The following is a 12420-nucleotide window of genomic DNA, read 5'->3' on the forward strand; positions in this document are numbered from 1 at the left end:
CATACTTGGGCTGGTGTCCCATCACTTGCTTGGCCATCCTGGGCCTCTGAACCCAGCAGACTCCACCCTGACACCCATCCCCACCACTGCACAGGTGACCCTGACCACCCTTGGAGTATACGTATCTGTGGACAAGAACAATGTGCTGGATGCTGAAAAGGCCTTTGTGTCTGTGTCCCTTTTCAACATCTTAAAAATTCCCCTCAACATGCTGCCTCAGTTAATCAGCAACCTGGCCCAGGTAAGCCTGGGTAGGGCTGGGGTTCTAATGGAGTTTGGGCAGGTTGATGGGACTATTTAGGGTCAGGGGATAATCAGGAAGAGTTATTGGAATCAGGGGAGGGCCATTTGGCATTATGAAGAATTGTTCCAAGATGAATGAAGTCAGTAGACTCATGGGCCATTTGGAGTCAGAGTTAGGTAGGGTTTCTGGAAACCCAAGTTCTGGAGACAGCCTCCTCTTACCAACATGGACCCTATCTTTGGCAGTGGGAGCCAGCCAAGACTCAGTCATGAGAAGGGACCCAGCACCAGCATCTGGGCCCTCAGGGGGCCCAGCCTCACCCAGGAAGTTGGGGGCCAGCAAGGGTAAGAGGAGATGGGTGTAAGAAAGGCATAGCTTCCAGGGCTGACTTGCACCCTTCTGCATGCAGACCAGTGTGTCTTTGAAACGGATCCAGCATTTCCTGAGCCAAGATGAACTTGACCCTCAGTGTGTGGAAAGAAAGACCATCACCCCAGGTCCAGACAGCCTCTACCTGGGCTTCCCTTAACCCAGCTGCTTCTCCAGAAAATTCTGTTTTAAGCTTTTAACTTTTCTCTTGTGACCTCCTTTTCTTCATCCTCTTTTCCCATCTGCCCTCACTCTGTGCCTGCCCTCTCCCTCTTCTGGTTCTTTACTCCCCTCTGTTACCCTCCCCAGGCCTCCCCCATCACCTTCCTTCTCTAGGGTGCTTCTTACTCCTCCCTGGGACTTCCTGCCACCTCCCCCTCACCACCCCCAAGCTTCCCTGTGCTCCCCATTGGCTCCTTTCCCTAGGGCTCTTCCACCCCGGGATCCTCTCCTCCTTGCCCTGGGCCCCCTGACCCTGTGCACCTCTGTCTTCCCAGGCTATGCTGTCATCATACACAATGGCACCTTTACCTGGGCCCAGGACCTGCCACCCACCCTGCACAGGTACCAGCTTCTCCTTCCCTTCTCAGCTGCCTACAGTGGACCGCAATTCAGATCATAGCAGAACCCACCCCGCTCCCACACTTCAGTTTCTGACCTGGGAAGCAGGGAGAGCCTCAGCTTGCCAGGGTGCTGTCTGAAAGGGAGGAGAGCTTGGGTCTTCAAGTGGAAGGTGGGGGACAAAACCTCGATTCCTCCTCCGACTGGGCTACTTGTCTCCTTACCTCCAGCCTAGATATCCAGGTGCCAAAAGGGGCACTAGTGGCTGTGGTGGGGCCTGTGGGGTGTGGGAAGTCCTCCCTGTTGTCTGCCCTGCTGGGAGAGATGGAGAAGCTGGAAGGCAAGGTGTATATGAAGGTGAGAGGGGCAGGGATTACTGGGAAGGGAAGCTTGGCCAGGCCCTGGGCAAACCCCGAGGTAAACTTCTCCTTTGGCCAGGGTTCCGTGGCCTACGTGCCCCAGCAGGCATGGATCCAGAACTGCACTCTTCAGGAAAACGTGCTATTTGGTCAAGCCCTGGACCCCAAGCGGTACCAGAAGGCTCTGGAGGCCTGTGCCCTGCTAGCTGACCTGGAGGTTCTGCCTGGTGGGGACCAGACGGAGATTGGAGAGAAGGTATAGTCTCTTCTCTCACTCTCTGGGGAGTTAGCACATACAGCTGCCAACCTCAGTCCAGCTCAGATCCAAATATGCATTCATTCATTCACACATTCATCTGTTAATGATATCACGCCTAGCTCTGTGCAAGGCACTGGTAAAGCAGATCTATTACTGGGGGAAGCTGACTTGTAAACAGGTAGGGGCTGTAGAATGTCCTGGAGGCCAGGCTAAAGACCTGTGCAAGGTCCTGGGAAGGGGTAAAGGAGGTAGTCTGCATAAGGAAAAGCATCACTTTTGAGCTGAATCTTAACAGCTAAGGAAGAAGCTCTTATCATTCATCAGATTTTATGACATACCTACTATATGCTGGGCGATATTATATGTTAGTAAATGTGTATGTGTGCTAAGTCACTTCAGTTGTGTACAGCTCCTTGTGACCTCATGGACTGATTCCTCCAGGCTCCTCTGTCCATGAGATTCTCCAGGTAAGAATGCTGGAGTAGGTTGCCATGCCCTCCTCCAGGGGATCTTCCTGACCCAGGGATCAAACCCATGTCTCTTATGTCTCCTGCATTGCTAGGTGGGTTCTTTACCACTAGCAACCACCTGGGCAGCCCATACATTAGTAAATACACCAGACTAAAATCTCTGCCTTCATATAGCTTACATTCTAGTGGAGAAAGAGGTGTTAGCAAGATAAATCAGTATAATATATAATATCAGGTGAATGCTAAGGGGAAAGCATGTGCAAGGTTGTATTATCAGTATGCTTTGTGAAAGCCTCACTGAGAATTGGAGATTTGAATAAAGTGAAGGAGTGGCCTGTATCTGGGAACATGAAGCCCTGTTTGGGACATTTGAGGCAGAGAGAGCAGTAAGTGCAAAGGCTCTGAGGCAGGAGTGTGTTTGGGGCATTTAAGGACCAGCGAGAAGAACAGTGTGGCTGGAATGGAATGAGCAGGGATGAGGAGGAGGAAATAAAGTCAGTGAGGTGTCCAGGCAGCAGACCTAGGGCCTTAGGTCTACTTTAAGGACTGTGGCTTTTACCAAGGGTGATGGAAAACCTTTAAGGGTTCAGTTCAGTTCAGTTCTGTCACTCAGTTGTGTCCAACTCTTTGCAACCCCATGACAGCATGCCAGGCTTCCCTGTCCATCACCAAGTCCCGGAGCTTGCTCAAACACATGTCCATTGAGTCAGTGATGCCATCCAACCATCTCACCCTCTGTTGTCCCCTTCTCCTCCTGCCTTCAATCTTTCCTCAGCATCAGGGTCTTTTCCAATGAGTCAGTTCTTCGCATCTGGTGGCCAAAGTATTGGAGCTTCAGCTTCAACATCAGTCCTTCCAATGAATATTCAGGACTGATTTCCTTTAGGATTGACTGGTTTGATCTCCTTGCAGTCCAAGGGACTCTCAAGAGTCTTCTCCAACACCACAGTTCAAAAGCATCAATTCTTTGGAACTCAGTTTTCTTTATAGTCCAGTTATCACATCCATACATGACCACTGGAAAAACCATAGCTTTGACTAGATGGACCTTTGTTGGCAAAGTAATGCCTCTGCTTTTTAATATGCTATCTAGGTTGGTCATAGCTTTTCTTTCAAGGAGCAAGCATCTTTTGATTTCATGGCTGCAGTCACCATCTGCAGTGATTTTGGAGCCCAAGAAAATAAAGTCTGTCACTGTTTCCATTGTTTCCCCATCTATTTCCCATGAAGTGGTGGGACTGGATGCCATGATCTTAGTTTTTTGAATGTTGAGTTTTTAAGCCAGCTTTTTCCTCTCCTCTTTCACTTTCATCAAGAGGCTCTTCAGTTCTTCGCTTTCTGCCATAAGGGTGGTGGCATCTGCATATCTGAGGTTATTGATATTTCTCCTGGCAGTCTTGATTCCAGCTTGTGCTTCATCCAGCCCAGCATTTCACATGATGTACTCTGCATATAAGTTAAATAAACAAGGTGACAATATACAGCCTTTCCCAATTTGGAACCAGTCTGTTGCTCTATGTCCGGTTCTAACTGTTGCTTCTTTGAGGGTTAGTGTTAGGGTTAAGGATGGAGGGCATTCGATGCAATTTGGTGTGACTGGAGGTTAGCGGGGTGCAAAAGATGCAGGGTAAGGTAGAACTTTGATGACTTTAGTTAAGGTTTTGATCTTTACCCTAAAAACCATGGGATATCAATGAAAGTTTTTATTTTTTATTTATTAATTTTTGGCTGCTGCAAAATATACATAACATAAATCTTTTTTTAGCTGTGCTGGGTCTTGGTTGCGGTGGAGGGTTTCTTTAGTTGCAGTGCATGGGCTCTTGAGTGTGGTGGCAGTAGTTGTGGCACAAGAGCTTAGCTGCCCCATGGTATGTGGGCTCTTAGTTCCCCGACCAAGCAAGGGTTGGACTCCTGTCCCCTGCATTGGAAGGCAGATTCTTAACCACTGGACTATGAAGGAAGTCCCCATAACATAAATCTTTAACTTAAAAATCTTTAGAAGTATATAGATCGGTAGTGTTAAGTTCATTCACACTGTTGTGCAACCAATCTCTAGAACTGTTTTTATCTTACAAAACTAAAACTCTGTACCCATTAAACAACAGCTTTTCCTTATCCATTCACCCATCAATGGACACTTGGCTTGCTTCCACCTTTCATATATTGTGACTAATACTACTATGAACATGGGTGGACAAAGGTCTTTTTAAGACCCTAGATACTCTAAAGTGGAATTTGTAAATCAATTCTATATTGCACCATGTTATATTCCCACCAACAGTGCACGAAGGGTACAATTTACACACATGCTGGACAACACTTGTTGTTTTCTGGGGTGGTTATTTGTTTTTGTTTTTTGATAATCACCATTTTGAGAATAACCATTCTAATGAATGTGAGGTGATATTTCATTGACATTCCAACTTGCATGTCCTAGTCACTAGTAATGTTGACAGCTTTACATGTGTTTTTTGGCAGTTTGTATATCTTCCTTGGAGAAATGTCTGTTAAAGTCCTTTGTCCACATTTTAATCAAGTTGTTTAGTTTTTTGTTGTTGAATTGTAGGAGTTCTTTATATATACTAGATAGTAACTCCCTATCAGATATATGAGTTGCAAATATTGTCTTCTATTCTGAAGGCTGCCTTTTCACTCTTCTGATTGTGTCCTTTGATGCACAGAAGGTTTCAGTTTTAATGTGATCCAGTTTTTCTATTTTTACTTTCGTTGCTTGTGCTTTTGATGTTATATTCATAAAATCATTGCCAAGTCCAATGTCATGAAACTTTTCTCCTGTGTTTTCTTCTAAGAGTTTTAGACTTTCACCTCTTTTTTTGTATACTAAAGATTTCAATGTATATTCCTTCAAAACAAAGACATTCTCTTACGGATCTATGGTTAAGTTATCAAAATCAAGAAATTTATCATTAATACAGTGTTACTATCTAAAAATCACTGTCTGACCTTTGAAATGTCATCGTTTATCCCAGTAATGTCTTTTTTAGCTGTTTTCTTTCCTGGTCTAGAATTCAATCCAGGATCATGAGTTGCTTTTAGTTCTCATATCTCTTCATTCTCTGTCAATCTGGATAATTTCTCAGTCTTTGTCTTTTATTTTATTTTTAAATATTTATGTATTTATTTTTGGCTGTGTGGGGTCTTAGTTGCATCACGCAGGATCTTTGTTGTGGCATAAGAGCTCTTTGGGCTCTTCCTTATGCCATGCAGGCTTCTCTCTAGTTGTGGCACACAGGCTCCAGTGTAGGCTCTGCAGTTTGTGGCACGTAGGCTCTCGAGTTGAAGTGGGCAGGCTCAGTAGTTACAGTGCAAGGGCTTAGCTGCTCCACAGCATGTGGGATCTTAGTTCCCCAACCAGGGGTTGAACCCCCATCCCCTGCATTGTTAAGCAGATTCTTAACCAGTAGACCACCAGGGAAGTCCCAGTCTGTCTTTTAGAATATCGACACTTTTGAAGAGTACCAGCCAGGTATTTGGCAAAAAGTTTCTCAATTTGAACACAATTAGATTTAGGGTATATATATATATATATACACATTATTATTTTTTTTGCAGGGTGTTGGGGAACCAAAGAAGTAATGTTGTATCCTTGGTGCGTCATATCAGGAGGCGCATGACGTCAGTTCATGTCTTACTGACTAATGTTAACTTTGATCTCTTGCTTGAGATGATATCGTCCATTGATGATTGCATTTTATAACCTTCATTGATTTTTGCCTGAGTCAGTGTTACTATGATGTGGGCCAAGTGTTGATTTTGTAACTCCATTCTTTCTATGATTATTAGTTGGCATTTTACTCTAAGAAAGAGCTTTCCTCTCCTCCCTTTTTACTTATTCTTTAGTTTCTTTCTATCAGTGTGGGCTCATGTTTTCTTATGTGGTTCGGTGGGTTATAATCCGTTACCATCATTTTTTATTTTGATGCTCAACTTGTCATTGAAGAGTTTTAAGCAGGGACATGAATCACATTTTGAAAAGCTGCCTTGGCTGCAGTGTGGAGGGGCCCAAAGGCACAGGAACCAGTGAGGAGGCTCTCATGTTGGTCTGGGGAAGTGATCTGGGCCTAAGCCTGGCAGTGGGGATGAGAAACTTTTAAGAGTCCAAGATTATAGGAACCCAGAGCAGACCTCCCCATCTACAATCTAACTCCTCCTTCCCATCTCTCCTGGACCCACACTGACCTCACAAGCCTAATTTTGTGCCCAGAACATAGTAGCACTGAAGGAAGAGTGGTTGGTTAAATGCAGGCATGTTCACATGTCTCAGTCACCATAGCTGCCATGGCCACCCCTTGCTTCTCAGCAGCTGCAGCTCCCACCCCACATTTGCTCTCCCCAGGGGTCAGGGTACCCCTAAAGAGCTGAGTCTGTTCCAGAAGGAATGAGGAAAGCTGGTGGCAGGAAAGTAAGGTATACCTCTGGGGTCTGCCCTCTGGGCCCAGCCTTGCTGCTGTGTGTCTGAGTTTCTGCATAATGGGTTTAAGAGTGATCTTACTTTCCCTCTGGTATGTGAGTGATCTCAGGGTTGATGAACTCTGGGGTGGATGCTGGGTTTCCATTCTTGCTTTTGCCCTTATTAATTTGGGACTTTGGACGAAGTCATTAACATCTTGGGCTCTAGTCTCTTCATCTAGAAAGTGGGCCTAATGATACCTCCCTGGAAAGACTGACATGAGGAGCAGAAGGGATAATTGTTACGAAAGTCATCTGCAGACCATATGGGTGATGGGAGACTAAAAGGTCTATTAAGGACCTCCTGGGGATTTCCAGCCTCCTAGAGCATGAAGGTAGAAGGCAGGGAAACCAGCTGGGCAGGGAGCAAGTTGTCCTCACCTGCTCTGGGAGGACTCTCAGAGCCACCACCCCTTCATCCATTCTAGAGCCTCCCAGGGACAGGACCAGGCATATGAAATGTGAATTTAGAAGTCTGCCTTGCTGAATGACAATAGACAGGGCCTTTGTCCCCCTTGTGATGGCCTGACTCTCTTCCACCCAATACACACTTCTCACCTCCCTTCTCCATCAGGGCATTAACCTGTCTGGGGGCCAGCGTCAGCGCGTCAGTGTGGCCCGAGCTGTTTATAGTGACGCCGACATTTTTTTGCTGGATGACCCACTGTCAGCCGTGGACTCCCATGTGGCCAAACATATCTTTGACCAAGTCATTGGGCCAGAAGGTGTGCTGGCAGGAAAGGTGAGGCTCCCAGACGTTAAGGGGGCTAAAATGAAGATAAGGCCACAGGAGAGGACTGGTGGGAGGCCAAGGGGTTTGGTGAGGCCTGGACATATGGAGTGCCTAAGGAACAGGCTGGGCAACCGGGGAAACCTGGGGCAGGGGTAGGCAATGCCCCTCGGGCACTGAGTTGACTTTGGAGAGCACAGGTTGAGTCCCTGATGTGCCTGCTCATGCTGCTGGCACTCAAGCCCCTCACGCTTGCTCCATGGCCCTGCACTGTGCCAAGGGTGTGTGCTGAGGGCAGTAGGAGTGATAGCCTGCTGCCTTCTCCCCAGACCCGGGTCCTAGTGACGCACGGCATCAGCTTCCTGCCCCAGACGGACTTTGTCATAGTGCTGTCTGATGGGCAGGTGTCTGAGATGGGCACCTACTCGGCCCTGCTGCAGCGGGATGGTTCTTTTGCCAACTTCCTCCGCAACTATGCACCTGATGAGGACAAGGAGCACCAGGAAACTGACCACAGGCCAGGTAACTGCCATTCTTGGCTCTTCATATTCCCCTCCCCTCCCTGCATCTCCCCTGTCCTGGGGCATCTGAGCATCTCTGGACAGCCCCGGTGTTATGCAGGGAGGTTCTGAAGTACTTGGATCATCCGTGTGATGTCAGACATCAGAAGAGGGAAGGTAAACTGGATGGAATCGAGTCCCTGCTCCTCCTCCTCCTCTTCCCTCAGTCTTCCTAAGTGTCGAAAGGGCCTGTGGGCCCAGGCGCAGCTTGTACAGCAAGGCTATTTTTACAGATGAATTGTTTAGTAAATATGCAAGTGCTTTTTGTTGTTGTTCAGTCGCTTAGTCGTGTCCAACTCTTTGCGACCCCATGGACTGCAGCCAGGCTTCCCTGTCCTTCACCATCTCCCAGAGCTTGCTCAAACTCATGTCCATCGAGTCGGCAATACCATCCAACCATCTCATCCTCTGTCATCCCCTTCTCCTCCTGCCTTCAATCTTTCCCAGCATCAGGGTCTTTTCCAGTGAGTTGGCTCTTCGCATCAGGTGGCAAAAGTATTGGAGCTTCAGCTTCAACATCAGTCTTTCCAATGCATATTCAGGACTGATTTCCTTTAGGATTGACTGGTTTGATCTCCTTGCAGTTCAAGGGACTCTCAAGAGTCTTCTCCAACTCCACAGTGCAAAAGCATCAATTCTTTGGTACTCAGCCTTCTTTATGGTCTAACTCTCACACCCATACATGACTACTGGAAAAACCATAGCTTTGACTATGGAAGTGCTTAGAAAAGTCATTTATTTATCAACAAATATTCATTTATTGAGCAGCTAACTTAGTCCAGGCACTATTCCAGCAATAGTGAGACAGCACTATTGATAGTACTACTGAGACAGCAATGAACAAACAGAAAAATCCCCTTCTCATGGAGCATATTGAGACATTGAGACCCCCTTGTTGCTCAGTCCTGGCTCTTCAACCTCAGGCTCTGGGCTGGCTCTCAGACCTTCTCCTGGGCTTTCTTGTCTACTTCTGTATATGCAGTTAACATGTCTCGAGCATTTACTAAGGGCTGTGCCTGTTGCAAGCTCTTGACACACATTCTTTCCTTTAATCCTCACAATGACACGATGAAGTAGGTACTATTATTATCCGCACTTTACATGCCGGCCTAAAGTCATGTGGTGAGGAAGTGGGATTTAAGCTCAGCCAGGCTGACTCCAGAGCCCAAGCTCCTGACCCTTATATTTGAATCCTCTTCTACATAGTCCCTGATGGGAAGCTTTTCTTCCTGTCTAACATAAGTCTTTCTTGCTGCCTCTTTTTTTCTCAACATAAAATTGGTCACTTATTTTTATTGTTGTTCTTGCTGCCCTCTCAGTCCCTCTCATCTTCCCTTTTGCTTATCCATTCAGGCCTCTTCATTGGCGTGGGACTGGGGGATAGCAGGGCCTTGCAGGGTGAGCTTGCCAACCTCTCCTTTCTGCCTCCCCACTGCAGCCTTGGAGGACAAAGAGGATGAGGGGGTGTTGATGATTGAAGACACGCTCAGCAATCACACAGACCTGACAGACAGTGAGCCCGTGTCATACGAGGTCCAGAAGCAGTTTATGAGGTGAGCTCCTGAGAACTGTCCACCCCTGGGAGACGGTGTCAGGGCCTCCACACCCTGCTGGGGAGTGGGGCAGGTGGGTGTTCTCCCTGACACTCCCCGGGGCTCCAGCTGGGGCTCTGTCTGTGGTGGTGCTGGAGGCCGCCTCTCTGGGCCTGACCTGTTGCCTCCACAGACAGCTGAGTGCTTTGTCCTCGGAAGGAGAGGGCCAGGGTCGGTCTGTGCCCAGGAGGCGCCTGGGTGCGGCAGAAAAGGTAGTGCCGGCAACCGAGGCAAAGACAAGCCGCGTGCTGACCCAGGAGGAGACAACAGAGATGGGCACTGTGAGTAGGGTGGGCGAGGAAGGCTGGAGAGGGTGGCAGGCCTCTAGCACTCCCGGGGCTCATGGGAGTCCTCTGTTTGACCACTGTGGCCACACAGGTGAAGCTGAGCGTGTACTGGGATTACGCCAAGGCTGTGGGACTCTGGACCGCTCTGGTCATCTGTCTGCTGTATGGGGGTCAAAGCGCAGCTGCCATTGGGGCCAACATGTGGCTCAGTGCCTGGACCGATGAGGCTACGGTGAACAACCAGCAGAACAGCACCTCCTACAGACTGGGTGTCTACGCTGCCTTGGGAATTCTGCAAGGTGAGCCTGCAGAGATACTTAGAAGGGGCGCCAGTGTTCCCTTCCTCATCTCTGGACTGCTGGGTCCCCCAAACCATGCCCTTGCCTGTGAATCTCTCTCCACTGTCACAGCCCCAATGACTCCCTGACCCGCCGTAGCAGTCTACCTGTCTCTAGCTCATCCTAGCTATGCCCTACCTTTGAGTCTACCTAGTTCACCAAGGCAATCCCTCATCTTGGAACTTGCCCCTGTATTCTGCCACCTGACCCAGGTGAACAAGTGCCCCTCTGCCTCCTCCATCAGGGCTCCTGGTGATGCTGTCAGCTATCACAATGGCGGTGGGTGGTGTCCAAGCTGCCCGCTTGCTTCACCAGGCGCTGCTGCACAACAAGATGCGCTCGCCACAGACCTTCTTTGATACGACGCCCTCAGGCCGCATCCTCAACCGCTTCTCCAAGGACATCTACGTCATTGATGAGATTCTGGCTCCCACCATCCTCATGTTGCTGAATTCCTGCTACAACTCCATCTCCACCCTTGTGGTCATCGTGGCCAGCACCCCACTCTTTGCTGTGGTCATCCTGCCTTTGGCTGTCCTCTACTTCTTTGTCCAGGTGTGCCCTGAATGAGTGGGCATGACAGCGTGAGCCTGGCTGTTGTGTGGGCCGGGCTCTCTTGGGGGCCACCAGTGGCAGATGTAGGGAGGGCACACCCCCTTCACCTTCACAGCTGGATTTGATTTCAGTGAACACCTTTCTGAAACTCATTTTCCTCACCTGTGAAATAGAATCATAGATCCCACCTCACAGAGTTATCGATAGGATCAAATTAAATCCTTGTAAATTATGACAGGCCCTGGAACTCCTTCCTGCTGGCTGTTTTTTACTAAAATACTGTCAACAGTTTAAGACACATTATCCTTCCCTTGTTTTTAGGTATCATCTAAACTTACATGCCATATCATATGATGCATATATGATATATGATGCAAATGATGCATATCATATAAACTTACATGTTTTTTAACATAGATGAGTTGATAATATTCAGATACAGCTAACTGTGAAAGGCATTTGTGTTGCTGATCCCCTGTCCTGCCATTAATCAGTTGATGAAGGTCACCCACAGGTGGCAGAAGCTCAGGCCTGTGTGTGAAGACTGTGACCTGGGCTGCACTCTGTCCTGGGACAGGGACTTTCAGCTGTACATACTGCATGGTCCTGGCCATCTTGGGGCCCACAGGGCAGAGGATGGAAGGTGGAGGCAGACTGTGGTTTTGTGGGGCTGACATTTAAACAACCGAGGGGTGGAGTGGGGAGAGGCCCTTTAAGAAAAAGAATACAAAATTATCTTATTTTTGCAAATTTTGCAAAGTTTTGATTGTGTGAACACATTACCAGGCCCCTAAGTGGAGACAGGCATTGTCACTGACTTGGGAAGCAAAAGTCAGTGCGATAATTCAGGCCTGCAGAGTGAGGGGTCAGGAGCTGAGAGGGAATCGGGAAAGGCTTTGTGGACAAAGTGGCTTGAAAGACTGAGCAGAGCTGACCAGAGGGAAGAGAGTGGGAGGAGTTCATGGAGCCCTGTCAGGATCCCAAGTCTTGGGTTCTTTTGGGCGAGGGCAGGGAGTGAGGTCTTATGGGGCAGTGGGACTGACAGGGAGGTGGCTCAGATGGGCCCAGAGGACACGCAGGACTGAGCTGGGATTCCAGGGTCCTGACTCTAAGTTCTTTCTCCAACCTTGGTCAGCGCTTCTATGTGGCGACATCACGGCAGCTGAAGCGGCTGGAATCTGTCAGCCGCTCGCCCATTTATTCCCACTTTTCGGAGACGGTGACTGGCTCCAGTGTCATCCGGGCCTATGGCCGTATCCAGGACTTCGAGACCATCAGTGATGCTAAGGTGGACACCAACCAGAAGAGCTGCTACCCCTACATTGCCTCCAATCGGTCAGAAACCACTCTGTCAGCCCCTGCTCCTTCCATGAGTTTCCGCTAGTGTCTCTGCAGGAGAGACCCTGGTGTTCTGGGTCCACGCCCCTCCTTTCCCCTAAACAGCCCCCTTCCTGCATCTGCCCCATTTCCTCCTTGCCTGATCTCTACAGGTGGCTGGGGATCCGAGTGGAGTTCGTGGGCAACTGTGTTGTGCTCTTTGCTGCACTCTTCGCTGTGACTGGAAGAAGCAGCCTGAGCCCAGGACTGGTGGGCCTGTCTGTGTCCTACGCCCTACAGGTACACAGA

General features: G+C 48.6%; 1 protein-coding gene across 3 annotated transcripts in view; it reads left to right on the top strand.

Annotated features, from left to right (window-relative positions):
* Window positions 1-12420, top strand: part of ABCC3 (ATP binding cassette subfamily C member 3) — a 47702-nt gene that overhangs the window by 22726 nt on the left and 12556 nt on the right. For 2 of the 3 annotated variants that reach the window (XR_014080388.1, XM_081583272.1), the window contains exons 13-25: window positions 95-241; window positions 654-741; window positions 1111-1177; window positions 1405-1531; window positions 1613-1789; window positions 7307-7474; window positions 7792-7984; window positions 9461-9575; window positions 9748-9895; window positions 9993-10200; window positions 10484-10794; window positions 11930-12129; window positions 12285-12411. Coding sequence is in view for 1 of the 3 variants with exons in the window: in XM_081583272.1 (XP_081439398.1) it covers window positions 95-241; window positions 654-741; window positions 1111-1177; window positions 1405-1531; window positions 1613-1789; window positions 7307-7474; window positions 7792-7984; window positions 9461-9575; window positions 9748-9895; window positions 9993-10200; window positions 10484-10794; window positions 11930-12129; window positions 12285-12411 (2076 nt within the window). In the remaining 2 variants the exon portion in view is untranslated. The remainder of the gene's footprint in view (window positions 1-94; window positions 242-653; window positions 742-1110; window positions 1178-1404; window positions 1532-1612; window positions 1790-7306; window positions 7475-7791; window positions 7985-9460; window positions 9576-9747; window positions 9896-9992; window positions 10201-10483; window positions 10795-11929; window positions 12130-12284; window positions 12412-12420) is intronic. The other variant, XR_014080389.1, reaches the window with a different exon arrangement.

This window comes from Giraffa tippelskirchi, chromosome 3, assembly GCF_054371585.1.
Source record: "Giraffa tippelskirchi isolate mGirTip1 chromosome 3, T2T-mGirTip1v1.2.pri, whole genome shotgun sequence".
Taxonomy (NCBI): domain Eukaryota; kingdom Metazoa; phylum Chordata; class Mammalia; order Artiodactyla; family Giraffidae; genus Giraffa; species Giraffa tippelskirchi.